The sequence below is a fragment of the Enhydra lutris genome, unplaced genomic scaffold (assembly GCF_002288905.1).
Source record: "Enhydra lutris kenyoni isolate GAN:26980312 unplaced genomic scaffold, ASM228890v2 scaffoldscaffold90, whole genome shotgun sequence".
Classification (NCBI taxonomy): Eukaryota; Metazoa; Chordata; class Mammalia; order Carnivora; family Mustelidae; genus Enhydra; species Enhydra lutris.
The window spans coordinates 605,709-620,345 of NW_019154174.1; the positions used below are offsets into that span (position 1 = coordinate 605,709).

Sequence of the window (14,637 nt, forward strand, 5' to 3'; positions counted from 1 at the left end):
TTTAATCTGTTTTTTGGTTTTTTGTTTTTGTTTTTGTTTTCAGATGGTTCCTGGGAAAACAAACCAATAATTGATGCCTTTTACCGAAAGAAATGCAGTGAAACCCTTAAGGGTCTGTCATTGATTTGAACAATTAGGTTGCACAAAGGAAGCCTGTTGCTCTGTAATCTGATCTGCCCTGGGTGCACAAGCCTCCCTTTGCTGCTAGTGTCCCAGGCTAACAGAGAACGGGGCTTCTCTGAGGCAGAAATGGGGCACATTGAAGGCAGGTGTCTGAGTGGCTCAGTGGTTGGGCACTCGGGAGCCAGACTCCCTGGGTTTGAGCCTGCATCCCCCGCTGCATGAATCTGCAAGTCTCTTGTCTCTCTCTGCCTCTACTTCCTCATCTGTAAAATGGAACCAACAATAGTACCCCCCCCCCCCAAGATGGTTGTGAAGTTTCCCTGAGCAACGCATACAAAACATTTAGACAAGTTCTCAGGGCTCAAACCATATCATCTGTCTCTGCAGTGGTTTTTGATGAGGTCAGGACATAGGTCAGGACATCAAGTGGCACTGGGCAGGAGTGGGGGGAGGTGCAGGTGAGGGGTGGGGGGATTGAGACAAACTATGTTTAATCTTATTAACTACCCATATTTGTGTACCCACATGTTTTACCATGGGTGTTGGGTGATGACAACCCACAGGTTTCTGCTATGATGTTTGTGGTAGAAAAAATTACGGGTTTTGCTGTTAGAAACCAGGAATTCATCTTAAGAGGATGATGCATTTCCAAACGAGCACGGAAAGATGTGGTCTAGATGGATATGCGGAGGGTGGCAGGGACTGTGACAGCACAGTAATTGGACCAATAGCCATGAATTATCGCCCTAGACAGAGTTTCCATGCTAATGGGCTCTAGCTGGCCCTTCAGTAGCAGGACGCGATTTAACTTTGTATTATTTTTCCCAAACCATCAGGCAACGTGTTCAAGAAAATGCAGACTTAAAAAACACCTACTTGGGCCGGTGCACCAAACAGGCCAGCGGGTTCCCTCCTTCTCTTTGAGAAACGGCCCATACCACCATGTTGCCCTTCCTGATGGATGGCTGAAAAAGCCACCTCGCTCCCTGTGGCCACACCCCTCACTGGATCACAGGGACCCTGAGCCATACCGGCCGATCAGCTTCTCTTTCCTGGGACCATTAGTTTCTCTTAAAATTCCAGGAGAGTCTACATTTGGGAACTACATTTGGAATTCTACATTTGGAGAATTGAGCGAGACAGTAGCAGGAAGCAGGGATGGCAGCCAGATGGGGGGGCTCCCTAGATGGAGGCCAGGGCCGTTGGTTTCCTGGAAGCTTCCTTGTCCTGGCTGCACTTTCTGCCTTTGGGTGCCGATGAGATACACAGAAACACACCACGTCTTCCTAATGAAGACTCCTTTGCTTGCTCTGGCTTGACAAGCTGCTCGCAGCAGGGCAGAGGCTTAGAAAACTTGACTTCCAGATAGTTCCTTTTCCTCAATATCATTAATTTTGCCGGGGAGAACGGAGCCTTGTCATGTCTTGTTTGCTAATGCTCTCTCTTCTGAGGAGTGAAGGTAGGGACTGCGGAAGAACAGCAAGTCATTGCGCTGAGGAGAGTTGTGGAAACATCGGGAAGGTGGAAGGGCCTTGCCTGGATCCATGAGTTGGCAAAAACACGCCGCAATCAGCATTGCATATGAAAAACTAGGGGCTGGGAGGAAGGTGCCATCATCGGGGAGCGAACCAAAGAGAAGGCAGGGATCCAAGATCAGACAGCAAATGTCTAAAGGTTCCCTGGAAGAGGATTAAGGGAACAGGTAGCAAAGACTGTGAGCTGTCTGTGAACCGTAAGATAAAGGAACTCACCATATGGTGCAAGAAGATAGCAAAGCAGGTTCAAGAAAAGGAAAGCACTTTTGTCTGTAGGATTATATAACCACGTCTAATGTATGGACGGTAGGTGAACGTGCAACTCCACACCACTAATGAGATTAAAATTGGGAGAGACTCCCACATCAGGAGCTCCAAAAGACTTAGGAAAGGCCTTTGTTATGGGTTTGAAGAAACTGTTTTTTTCATTTCCTCAGGCAATTTCTTCCTGTCTCAACTCAGGGCTGCACAGGCTTCCAGCGGAAGATGCCGTAGTCTGGGGCTCGGAGCTCTGGATTGCTCTCTTGTGCACAAACCTGGGCTCGTGCGAGTTAGGCACACTTCTGGCTTTTGGGGAGACAAGGCCGGGGGTCGCTGAGGATACACGGCTGGGTTGCTCATGCTGGCAGCCGGTGCCCACTTTAGCAGACACTGGAATCACAGCCGGGGGGTGGGGCTGGGGCACAATCTTTTTAGGGGCTCATGAAAGCGTTTCAATTTCTTTTAAAACCACAAGAAAAAATGGGCTTTTAGGTGGAAGAAAATGCCTTAATGTATTATATTAATATATTTGCCCTTATCCCAACGCAGTCACATTAAGATACCATTTTTACCTTTTTTTCCCACAGCAGGAGAAGGGACCCACAAATGCCATTAAAGCGGCTCTGTAGCAGTTCTGAAATTGCTGTTTCAAAGAACACTCGACTAGCCGTGGGGTGGAGATGAGTGGACCCCAAAGCAGAGACAAATGTTGCCAGAGATAGAAAGAGGCAACAGGAATCACAAAACCTACTCTCAAGTGCTGGTCCTGCCCCCTTCCCACAGTCTGGCCTGGGGGAGGCTAGTCAACCTCTGGGACTTAGGATTTCCATCTAAATATAATAGGGTTAATGTCAGTAAGTCCCCTGCAGGGTTGAGCTAAAATTCATATGATGAAATGCAGGAAAACCCATAGTCTAGTCCCAGGCAATGCCTATGAGCTCCATCAGAACTGGAGACAAAGGGGAAACGGTGTGTGGAATTAGAGAGGGAGGAGGGGTGAGAGTGGGTGTAGGTCTGGAGAAATGCAGGTCAAGGGCTGAAAAGGAACCAGCTGAGGAGTTACGGCACACGCTAGAGATGCCTCCTCTGGCTTGGAAGATCCTACCAGCCAAGGTCCAGAGAGGAGGGAGAGGGGCAGGGCTGGAAGAGGGAGTCCATTTCATGAGCCTTCTCAGGAAACCTCACAGGATTCCCAAGGCTCACAGGTCCCATGAACATCCACATAGGACAGGCGATTGACAGGCACAGTGATGGGGGAGTGCAGGCAATCTGGAGCCTTCTGTCATTTTAGGCACGCCCTTTGTCTAACAACAGGGGCTCAGAGTACAACCAAGGCACGAAAACTCTGCTTACACTCAGAGGGGAAGAAAAGGAGGGGGGATGAGAAAATAAGAGGGAACACTGTTAACCTCCTAGGATATGTCCATGACACGGCAAGGTGACCACTGTTGGGACCAAGAATGCTGGTGTTAAGTATCAAGCAATCAAAAACACATGTATCTAAACCAAACCCAGTCTGTCAAATGTCACTGACTAGCTGTGTGACTTTAGCAAATTATTTTAACGTCCTGTTTCTCATATCCTCATCTGTAAGTGTGAGCCACTACAGAGAAGCTCTTACAACGGAGCCTGACATATAGTAAGGACACAAACGTTAGGTGCTATTGTCACCATCGTCACCACCATAGAACAGATGTCCCATGAAGGCAGATACTTTTGTCTGTTTTGTTCACAGCTATTTCCTCTAGACCTAGAAGAGTGCCTGGCACGTAGTAGCTGCTCAATAAATCCTTGTCCAGCTGAATGAATCCTTAGTTATGCCTGTCTGTGGGCAGTTTATAAAAGTGAGGCCTTCTCCTGGGGGTGGGGCATGGGTTCCAATCTCAGTCCCAGTTCCTTTCCCTCATGTCTGCCCTCTGCTGTCATAAGCAGTCACTGTGCCTTGTGCTCAGATCTGGAGAGGAAGAGGCCTGGAGATCACTGATAAAAACTGGGAGACCCGTGTTTCAGAATCTGTTGAGGGTAGAAGTCCCAGTGCAAGAGGATATGGCGTGGGTGAGGAGGAAGTGGAGGCAGCAAATCTCAAAAGGGTAGTTTCAGTCTCTGGATGTATTCGGTGAGGAAAGGATGGAGACGAGGGTCGCGATCACAGGAAAGATTTTTAAGGATACAGGAAATGTTGAGCATGCTTCTCATCTAAAGGAAAGGATGTGGAGGACAGGGAAGATCAGACACTTTCTGTACCTTCCAGATATGCACAGAAAAAAGAAGCAAAAGACCTCATGTTCTTAAAAAATAACAATAGTAATCGAAGCGCCAAATTCTTTTGTGAACATAAGGTCTTTAAGACAGTTTTTCACAAAACGGGACACTTGTACCATCAGCAGTACAAAGACAAAAGCAATCTTCTTTTAACAAATTCTTCTAAAACATATTAAAATAAATATACAAGTGGTAGATCAAGCATGTGATATTATATATATATATGTATATATATACATATATATATCTCTCTCCTTTTATAGGGCAATGCTAAGAGCAGAAAAGGAAGTTAAATCCATTCAAAGAAAAATATTTAAGACAGCAAGGGGGTGTGTACATGACAAAAAAAATAAACATGCGCATGAATAAACGAGTATTTGGGAAACTTGGCCAAGGCTATTTTCAACGCTATTGTACAGTCTGAATTTTGAGCTAACGGGATTGGCATCAGCACCTTGGACAGTGCCACAAATGTTCTAAGTCCCTGAGGTTACCTTATTGGAAGAGGCTACTTTCCTAACTGTCAAGTATTACTAGTATTCCTACTAGTAATACTCAGGCACTAATGTCACCAGCCTCCTAGACCTTATTCCAGGAAAGCCAAGCACTTGGAGAGGAGGCTGAACAGCGTCTCACCTCTCAGTTTTTTATTTTAAACCTTCTTAGATGCATACAGATCAACAGGCCTGGATGGGACTTTCTGAAGAAACTGGGTACCCAGTTTCCAAGGACTTTCCACTTTTTCCTTTTAATTTCATAAGCTGCTGACTTCTTCCTACTTGATTTATTCCTGGCTTATGCTATGCTTCAGGAAAAGCAGCACTAACACCTGGCATGTTCCATGATTTGAACACAAGGAAATGTCACCAAGAAAGAGGAGTCTGAAGTGTTTTCTTTACGGAGCATGATCACCTGGAAGTTCGGAGGGCTCTTTCGTGTCCCCAAGAAAAATTCCATCCAGAGCCGAAAAGTAGGGAGTGTGGTCAATGCTACTAACTTTTCCACCAGAATTGTTCTCCCAGCCTCCCTTGCATGGAGACATGGCCATGTGATTAAATCCTAATAGAGTGTAGGCTGAAGTGATGGGTGTCATTTCCAAAGTAAGACTTTTAAGAAGCAGCTTGTACCTCCTCCATACTTCGCCCCCTCCGCCTTCGGAATGTAGACAAAACCAGGCAGTAGAGATTAATGGAGTCATAGAAGATGGAAGGAACCTGGGTCCCTTAGCCACCATATGGAGAGAGTGGGTGAGGTCAGGAACACCCATCTCAGACTATCACATGAATGAAAATGAAGCGTCCATGGTGTCCGACCAAGTGTACCTTTGGGGATCTACTTTTGCACAGCAGGGGAATCTACTCTATTACAGGAGCGTGGGCACCCTGACCACCACCCAGATCAACTAAGCCTGGCTCGAGGAGGGGGTCTGGAAGAGGAGACCTTCTAAGATTTTCGTTGACTTCCCCACCTCCACTTTGCGAAGCTAACTTGACTCATCCTTCAATCGAGCCCAGGAGCCACTTTCTCCCGGAAGCCCTCATGACGTCCAACCAGGGCCAAGCCCACCCCCGCAGGCCCTCACAGAACACATCAAACACCACAGTTCCACGTTATATCCATTAGTGTGATTTCCTGACTAATGTTTGGACCCCTCTGCATTTTAAAGGATGCATTTTTCAAAAACTCACAGAATGGTACACTGCTTTCTACATCTTGTTGCATGTAAATTTTACCCTAAAAATTACCAAAAACAAATATTGAATTCTAGTTCAATGATATGTATGCAGAAGCATTTTGGGATAAAGTGTAGCAGTATCTGCACCTTGCTTTGAAATGCATTAAAAATGGGCTGAGGGGTGCCTGGGTGGCTCAGTTGTTAAGCATTTGGCTTCGGCTCAGGTCATGATCCCAGGATTCTGGGATCGAGCCCCATGTCAAGCTCCCTGTTCAGCAGGAAGCCTGCTTCTCCCTCTCCCACTCCCCTTGCTTAAGTTCCTGCTCTTGCTGTCCATCAAATAAATAAACGAAATCTTAAAAAAAAAAAAAAATGGGTTGACAGTGGGGGACCTGAGTGGCTCAGTTAAGAGTCTGACTTCAGGGGTGCTTGGGTGGCTCAGTGGGTTAAGCCTCTGCCTTTGGCTCAGGTCATGATCTCAGGGTCCTGGGATGGAGACCCGCATCGGGCTCTCTGCTCAGCAGGGAGCCTGCTTCTCCCCACCCCCCGCCTGCCTCTCTGCCTACTTGTGATCTCTCTCTCTCTGTCAAATAAATAAATAAAATCTTTAAAAAAAAAAAAAGAGTCTGACTTCAGTTCAGGCCATGATGTCAGGGTCCTGGGATTGAACCCCCTCGTCAGGCTCCCCACTCAGCTGGGAGTCTGCTCCTCCTCCTCTTTCTGCCCCTCCCCTAGCTTATGCTTGTGTTCACTCTCTCTAATTAATTAATTAAATCTTTCCAAAAAGTGGGTTGACAGAGAGACCGAGGGATACATGGACAGATATGTGATAAAACAGAACCAGTCAGATTCTGATGGTAGAATCTAGGCAGTGGTATTATGAATGTTCACTAGATAATTCTTTCAACTTTTCTGTATTTAAGACTTTTTTTTTTAATGATAAAATATTGGGAGAAAATTCAATGAGAATAGGGACCGTGAGTATATTACATGAAAAGCATTATTCTATGTACATTATATTTTATATTATTCATCATAAGGCTCTAGGACTTGCTTCTGTTTTAACTGATAACGTGTCATAGTCAGTGTTCCATGATGGCCGACGGGCAGACAGACAGAGAGAAGACGGACCTCATTCCTTTGAGTATATCATGGATATCTCCATGTAAGGCAGACATGCCAAGAAGCCCTGCTCCAGCAAGATAACCCTTCCAGGTAAACACTCCCACCTCTCCAGGCAAGTAAACTCCCTAGACTGTCCTTGGTTTCAGGGTTTTTGAAATGGGGCATACTTGCTGGGAACTCGACAGCCTTCACACCTGCTTTGCCTTGTTTTATTCCCACAGGTCTCAGCAAAAGGCACATGTCACTCCCTAGCCACCCCACAAATGAGGACCGTGCTTAAGGGCACATGTTTTGGGGCCAGATCTGATTCACACTGGAGTTCCAAGGATTATGCTCTGTTTTAAAGGACCATCGAGGTTTTTTGTGATTCTGTCTGGCTCTCCTGACGTACTGTTGTTCTCCACTGTGATTTGTTTGAGACTACATCCCCAGCCTGGAATAGAAATCTCAATTATTGTAACGGTTTCCATGGAAACATATGATCTATTTGCTCTCATTTCCTCACTGTTCCCGGATGACCCATTCTCCCACTTCTCCACCCCCTCCCTCACACCGCCCAATCCTGATCCTTTCCGTAAGGCCTTCTGGCACTTCCACTCCTCAAGCAAAAACTTTCCAACCTATATTGTTAAGTGACCAGAAAGGTGCAGAGCTCTGTGTAGAGGATGCGAACCCTTGCAGTAACAAGGACAAGAATAAAGATGCGTATTTATATGTGTTCATTTAGCACATGGGAACCAGAAATATTCAAATTAAATGAACAGAATATTTGCCTCTGGAGGGCAGCAGCAGTGCGGGGGCACAGAAGGTGTGGACTTGGGTGGGAGCAGACATCTCAATGCTTATCCTTTCAATATAATTTTAATGATGAACCACATGTATACATCACTTATTAAAAATATAATTTAATTTCTACAAACTTCCCAACAGGCCCATATAATTAGAACCCCTTCTTCCTTTAGGCCACATCTGTCCTTGCCACATCAAGGCAACTCACTCATCTTTGGAATCTAAATGCCCCTGGTGTTCCTAGCCCTTTAAATCTCTTGACCTCACCTGTTTGGTTCTTTTTCATCCCCAGGCTTCTAGACTCCTTTTTTTCCACCTGGGGTTATGCCCCTCTTCCTGCTCTGACTTCCTTTCCAGCCTGGTCTAGTTGCCATTTTTATTCATTTATCCAATATGCTTTTACTGATCACCCACTGAAAGATTCCATTGGGTCTGCAACAGGCATCTCTCTTCCCAGAATCCTTGACTCCCTCTTAATCTTCTGGCTCGCTGATCCTGCTAATCTCCCCCTTAGCTCAAACCTGCCACCCACTTCTCCCTGTCCACACCCAGCTGCTCAGAGGTGCCGGCAAAAATCACACAGAGGCATGGACCACTTCCATCACTGACTTTAGAAAGCTCCTCAGTAATCTTGCTGTGTTTTCCTACTGTCACTCCCATTTCATGCCCAAGCCCTGCACATTCTGGACCACCATCCAGATCCTTATCCCATCTCAGCAGATGACCCCATGACCCACAGAGAAAATCGTGCCTTCTGTCCAGGCCCTGAATGGATTCAACCCACAGGCACTGAAAGGATAGTGGTGAACAGGACAGAGGTCCTCCTCTTGCGATGCTCAGTTCTTAGAAGAGAGACAAACCAATAATCAAAAAGGGTACCATCTGACGACAGCTGCCACGAGAGAGCAGAATAGAATGGGGAATGAAAACGAGGCAGAGAAGGTGGTTAGGGAAGGCTTTTCAGAAGAGGTGTCATCTAGGTTGTGAGGGGAAGTACAAGAAGGAGCCCAACGTGCAAAGAATAAAAGGAATGGCATCACAGAAGCTCTAAGAGAGGAAGGAGATTTGTATGTTTCAAAAACCCAAGGACCACTGTGGCCAGAGCACTATGGGTGACAGGGACAAGAAAAAGAAGTCGCCAGGCAGAGATAAGATTATAAAGATTATAAAGAACGATGTAAGCCAAGAACATAGTATGATACTTACTCGGATGGGATGGAAAGTCGCTGGGGAGTTTTAATCAGGGGAGTGCCTTGACCTAATGGAACTTTGACAAAATGACTCATTGCTGCTAAATGGAAAGTGTACTGATTACAGGCACAAGAATGAAACCAGGGAAGCCAGTTAGGAAATTCTGCGGGGGACCAGGGGGTACACGGGGGAGCCTAGATTAGGGCTGCCTTTGTGATGATGGAGGGCAGTCAGTGAACGCGTGGCCTGCTTTGGTAAAGGATCTGTTAGGATTCGTGAATGGGTTTCACATGACTTGGGGGAGGGGGAGGGGCCAGGTAAGAACAACTCCAGGTAAAGTCCCAGACTGGGGGCTTGGACTACAGAGATGGAGAAGAAATTTATATTTCCTGCACCCTTGAGTTCATGGTATGAGATTTATATGAGACATATTTGTGGCACACCAAGGGATTAAAAGACTCGAAACAACACTAAACAACTCAGGAATACTTACACCACAATCTTAACTTCAGTAAAACAGTGTCTCCTAGTATCTATAAAAGCATCCAGAACCACTCTACGAGTCCCCGGGTCATCCTTCAACTCCCTTGCTGTCTGAAAGGAATGGTTTCATTCCTGGCTGCAAAAGGGATCTTTTCCAAAAGGCACATCGGATCGTGTCACTTCTCTGCTTAAAATTTTTCAATGGCACTGTGGATAAAATCCAAACTTTTCATCACAGCTCACAAGGCTTTACAGGATCAAGCCCCTGCCCATTTCTGTAATCTCACATCCTGCTACCCTGCCATGCTCATGACATTTTGGCCCCAACACCCTCTGATGGTCCCTAGAAGGTACCAAACCCTTCTCTACCCCAGGACCTTTGCACTTGCTATTCTCTCTGCTGGCAACATCCAATTCCTAGCTCCTGGAATGGATAGCTAGCTCAGGGCTCACCTCCTCTGATGGTCTAAGTGGGTCCCCTCTTGATTTGTTTGGGGACCATAGCACACTGTCCCTTTTCTTCATGGTTTTCATTACAAACTGTAGTGTTGTGTCTATTTCCTTTTTACTCTCTCCCTCGCTGGAATGTAGGCCCCATATGAACAGTAAAAGTCCCTGCCTTGTTACCTGTCCTTCTGGAGTGGGAGCCACCCCCACGCCACAGCATACCTTGCCAAAGCTTCCTTTCCCGAGCACCATCAGGAAGTTAAAATCAGTCAGTTTCATTCGGTCTCTGTTCCCATTGTTGTCAAGTTTGGATATGGTATTGGTCGTCTTTTCTTCCGGAGCCTTGGTCCCCTGACTGATCTTGGCTCTCTGAGGGAGGAAGCACACAGAAAACATCATTAGGGTTTGAGGACGCTCCTGGAGGAAGTCACAGGTAGCTGCCACGAGCTGTGGTTCCTGGAGCTCGCCCCGTCCCCTGGTCTGCATCTCAATGAAAAGCATGGCCAACGTCCACTCCGCAAGCCTGAAAGCTGGGGCCCACCCTTGACACCCCTGTTTCTCATTTGTCCGTCCTGCCTCAGCCACCACAGGAAAGAGTCCTCACTGTCTCTAGAACTGACCTGCTTTCCATTTTCGCCACAACCTGCTATCATGCTACACCTGGACACCCCACCTCGTTTCCCGCCTCACTGGGCTTTTCACGCAACCAGAGTGAGCTTTCGCTTCTCCATACCCAACCAGGTTACCACCTGCTTAAAATGCTTCCGTTGTGACTCCTTAGGTTTGGGATAAAGGCCTCAGTGCTTTCATGGGTCTACATGGCCCAGTACGATCAGGTTCTCCAATCTCCTCACTTCTTGGACCCTTCCCTGTAATCCAGATCCATTCCCCTTTCACATCCCACTCAGGGCCTTTGCACATGCTCTTGCTGCTTTGAGGGTGGCTACTGTCTCCTCTTTGCCAACTGAGCTCCTCCTGCTTCCCATGTTCCCTTCCCTAGGGAAGCCTTCCTTGATTGTCTGTCTGGATTAAGTGTCCCTCTTTGCTTCCTTCATCCATTTCACTTCCCATTTACACTGGATGGTAACTGTTCACTTGCTTCCGCCAACACACTGGAAGCTCTGTGAAGGCACAGACTCTACCTCCACAACTTCCCTAACAACTGACACAGTCTCCTATTCTGTGGATGAGTGGATGGGTGAGGCCCATGTTGGTCCTCAGGGCAGTGGGGGAGGGTCTCGCCACTGTGAGCAGCAGAACAGTGACTCAGAACGGCAGCAGATTCCCTGCAATGAGGAGAGGAGAGGAGGTCAGGAGTGAGGTCTTGCAGACGCCAGGACTTTGTTTCTGGAGTCGCCGCTAGGGCTAGACTCCTGACTCGGGCATGGATAAGTGGTGTAATCCAGAGGGAGCCATGAGCTCAGGACACTCTCTACTGAGACATCCCGAACTTCAGCATCTCTCTCAAGAGAATAGGCCAAAGGCTAGAGATGTCCCTGCTCCTCTGCACGTTCTCTGATTTTGGACCTCTTCTCCTTGCATCCCCCTGGCCTCGTTGCTGTTCTCTGAAAGCACCAAATATGCCCTTGCCCCTGGGCCTCTGCACTTGCTGCCCCCTGTGCCTCTGACTTCTTTCCCAGAGCGTCCTCACTTCAGATAAGACAGCCTTTCCTGTGGCCCCAGGGTGGCTCAGTTGGTCAAGCGTCAGACTGCTTCCAGCTCAGGTCATGATCCCAGCGTCGTGGGATCAAGCCCTATGTTGGGCTCCACGCTCAGCACAGAGTCTGCTTGTCCGTCTCCCTTCGCTCCTCTCCCTGCTCTCTCTCAAATAAGTAAAATCTTGGCCGGGGTGGGGGGGGACACAGCCTTTGCCAACACCAACATGCAGAAGCTCTCAGCCATCTTTATTCCTCTTACTTATTTTTCTCCGTATCCCTTATCACCATCCCACAAACCCAGTTTTACTCGTTTCTTAATTTCTCATCTTCATCCTCACACTAGAACACAACCTCCAAGAGGTCAAAGATTTTTGTCTCTTGTTCCCCTTTCCCTGGTGTCTCGAGCAGCACCCAGCAGAGTAGGCACTGACTTGTCTTCGGTGAATGAACCTTGATAAACCCTTTCAAGCAAATGGAGATGGGGACAGGACAGAATGTAGCTCAGGGTCCTTAGCACCATTCCTAGCATGTGGTAGGTACTCAACGAATGGCAGCTAGTATAACCGTCCTATTATTCAGTTGTCTTTTTTTTTTTTTAAGGATTTTATTTATTTATTCCAGAGAGAGAGAAAGGTAGGGGGAGGAACAGAGGAAGAGGGAGAAGCAGACTCCACGTTGAGGACGGAGCCTGACACGGGGCTCTATTTCAGGACCCCGAGGTCATGACCCAGACTGGAACCAAGAGCCGGACACTCAGCTGACTGGGCCACCCAAGCACCCCGTTCAATTGACTTTTAAAGACCAAGAGGCAACAAATATTTTCAGATATTTTTTGAATATCGGGAAAGCGTCGTGTATTCAGAAGAAACTCATGGAGTTCCTGTGGCATGCTAGGCGGTACTCTAGATGCCAAGGGTCAGTCAGGGAGAAAGACGACTGTGGATGTTCAGAGAATCCGCCCCGCAGCAGGGACTGGGTCCCGCACCCTGGGTCCAAAGGATAAGCAGGAGAGCTTTCCAGGCAAACAACTTGATGTCAGCAGCAGAAATAGAATTAATGGAGCAGAAAGCAAGACACACTTGAAGAAGCAGACCCAGTGCAAGGCAGGTGTGGCTCGGGTTGCAGCCCAAAGACAAGCCGGACCAGGTAAACCCTCTTAAGGAGTCGGAGCTGATTCTGAGCATGAAAGCCTCATCCCTGGGTGGCAAAGTTGGTGAAGCTCCGACTCTCGGTTTCAGCTCAGATCGTGGTCTCAGGCTTGTGACATGGAGCCCCGTGTTGGGCTCTGAGCTCAGAGAGGGGTCAGCCTGAGATTCTCTCTGTCACCCCCTCCTCAAATAAATAAATCTTAAAAAAAAAAAAAAGGCTTTAAGGAGGCCATGGTATGATCATATTCCATTTAGAAGATCACCCTGGGTCCAGCGAAGAGACCCATTTGAAGGTGACTTTGAGAACCACTAGAAGGAAATGACCACAGTCCGTCAAGGTGCAAGATGGAGGGACCCGACCTCGGGGGTGTCTGCAGTGTGGATGGAATAAAGTGGATGGATTTGGAGGTAGACTCATCAGAGCTGGGTGCAGCCTGGGAGAGAAGATGAGGGATGAGGGGCAAGTCCTTGGCTTCTGTGTTGGATACATGGGAGGACAGGATGGTGGCACTTTCCACTCAGAAGAAGAGCAGAGGAGGGACACCTGGGTGGCTCAGTTGGTTAAGCAGCTGCCTTCGGCTCAGGTCATGATCCCAGCGTCCTGGGATCGAGTCCCACATCGGGCTCCTTGCTCATCAGGGAGCCTGCTTCTCCCTCTGCCTCTGCCTGCCATTCTGTCTGCCTGTGCTTGCTCTCTCTCCCTCTCTCTCTCTGACAAATAATTAAATAAAATCTTTAAAAAAAAAATAAAAAAAAAAAAAAGAAGAAGAAGAGCAGAGGAAACGCAGATGTGGAGGTGTAGGCAAGAGGACGGGAAGAGCCTGACTTTGGGCATGCTGAGACTCCCGTCCCCAGTGGCCTACTCTACAAGGCTTCTCTCTCCCTCAGGATGTGCCTGTCCATTGTTGTCATCCCATCTGTGCTGCTGACAAAGCATCCACCACTTTTCTTCTTTTTGTGATTAATGTTTTACAACTTACAATGGAGGGACGCCTGGGTAGGCTTAGTCAGTTAAGCGCCTGACTCTTGACTTCAGCTCAGGTCATGATCTCAGGATCATGAGATCAAGCCCCATGTCGGGCTCCGTGCTCAGCACAGAGTCTCCCTGGGCTTCTCTCTCCCTCTGCCTCTGCCTCTCCCCCACTCAATCTTTATCAAAAGATAAATAAATCTTTAAAAATAAAAAAAACTAAAAATTACATTAGATACACTGAAATGCACAAAATATCAAGCAGATAGTTCTATGACTTTGGACAAATGTATACATCCATGAACCCAAACCCCAATTTCCATCACCCTCAGAAAGTTCTCCGTGCCCCTTCCCAGCCAATCCTGCCTCCCACGAACACAATCTCTGTTCTGATTTCTATTCCTGTAGGTCAGTTTTGTTTGTCCTTGAACTTCATTAAACAGAATCAGAGTGTGTGACATAATAAGGAATATATATTTGGTCTCTGCTCTTGATTCCTGACGCAAAGCTCCTAAATCTCTTATAATTTCCTGATACGAGCATCTTTTATTCTAACGAGGAAACTCTCGTTGGGCTCCTGGATGGGGACGGTCATCTGACAGACCAAACCATGAGGAGAAGCTTGTTACTTTCAGCCCCATTTCAGGGCTGGAGACTGAGTTCATAATCGATCGCGTCTCCATGACGAAGTCTTCATAAAAATCCCTAAACTGCGGCGTTCGAAGAGCTTCTGGAATAATGAATCCTGACCCCGCGGAAGACAGAAGCTTTTCAGACCTTACCCTACGTGTCTCCTCGTCTGGCTGTTATCTGTAGCCTTTATCATATCCTTTATGTACAATAAACCAGTTTATATAAGTAAGTGTGTCCTTCAGTTCTGTGAGCTGTTCTAGCCAATTAGAGAATCTGAGGAGGGAGGTGTAGTGGGAACCCCGGATTGGCAGCAAGTCAGACAGAAGTGTGGGTGACC

At 47.3% G+C, this 14,637-nt stretch overlaps 1 protein-coding gene across 3 annotated transcripts in view; it reads right to left on the bottom strand.

Annotated features, from left to right (window-relative positions):
- The window catches only part of LOC111162208 (protein kinase C beta), a 356,652-nt gene that overhangs the window by 74,761 nt on the left and 267,254 nt on the right, over positions 1-14,637 (bottom strand). For all 3 annotated transcript variants that reach the window (XM_022526438.1, XM_022526437.1, XM_022526439.1), the window contains one exon: positions 10,114-10,260. In XM_022526438.1, coding sequence (XP_022382146.1) covers positions 10,114-10,260 — 147 coding nt within the window. The remainder of the gene's footprint in view (positions 1-10,113; positions 10,261-14,637) is intronic.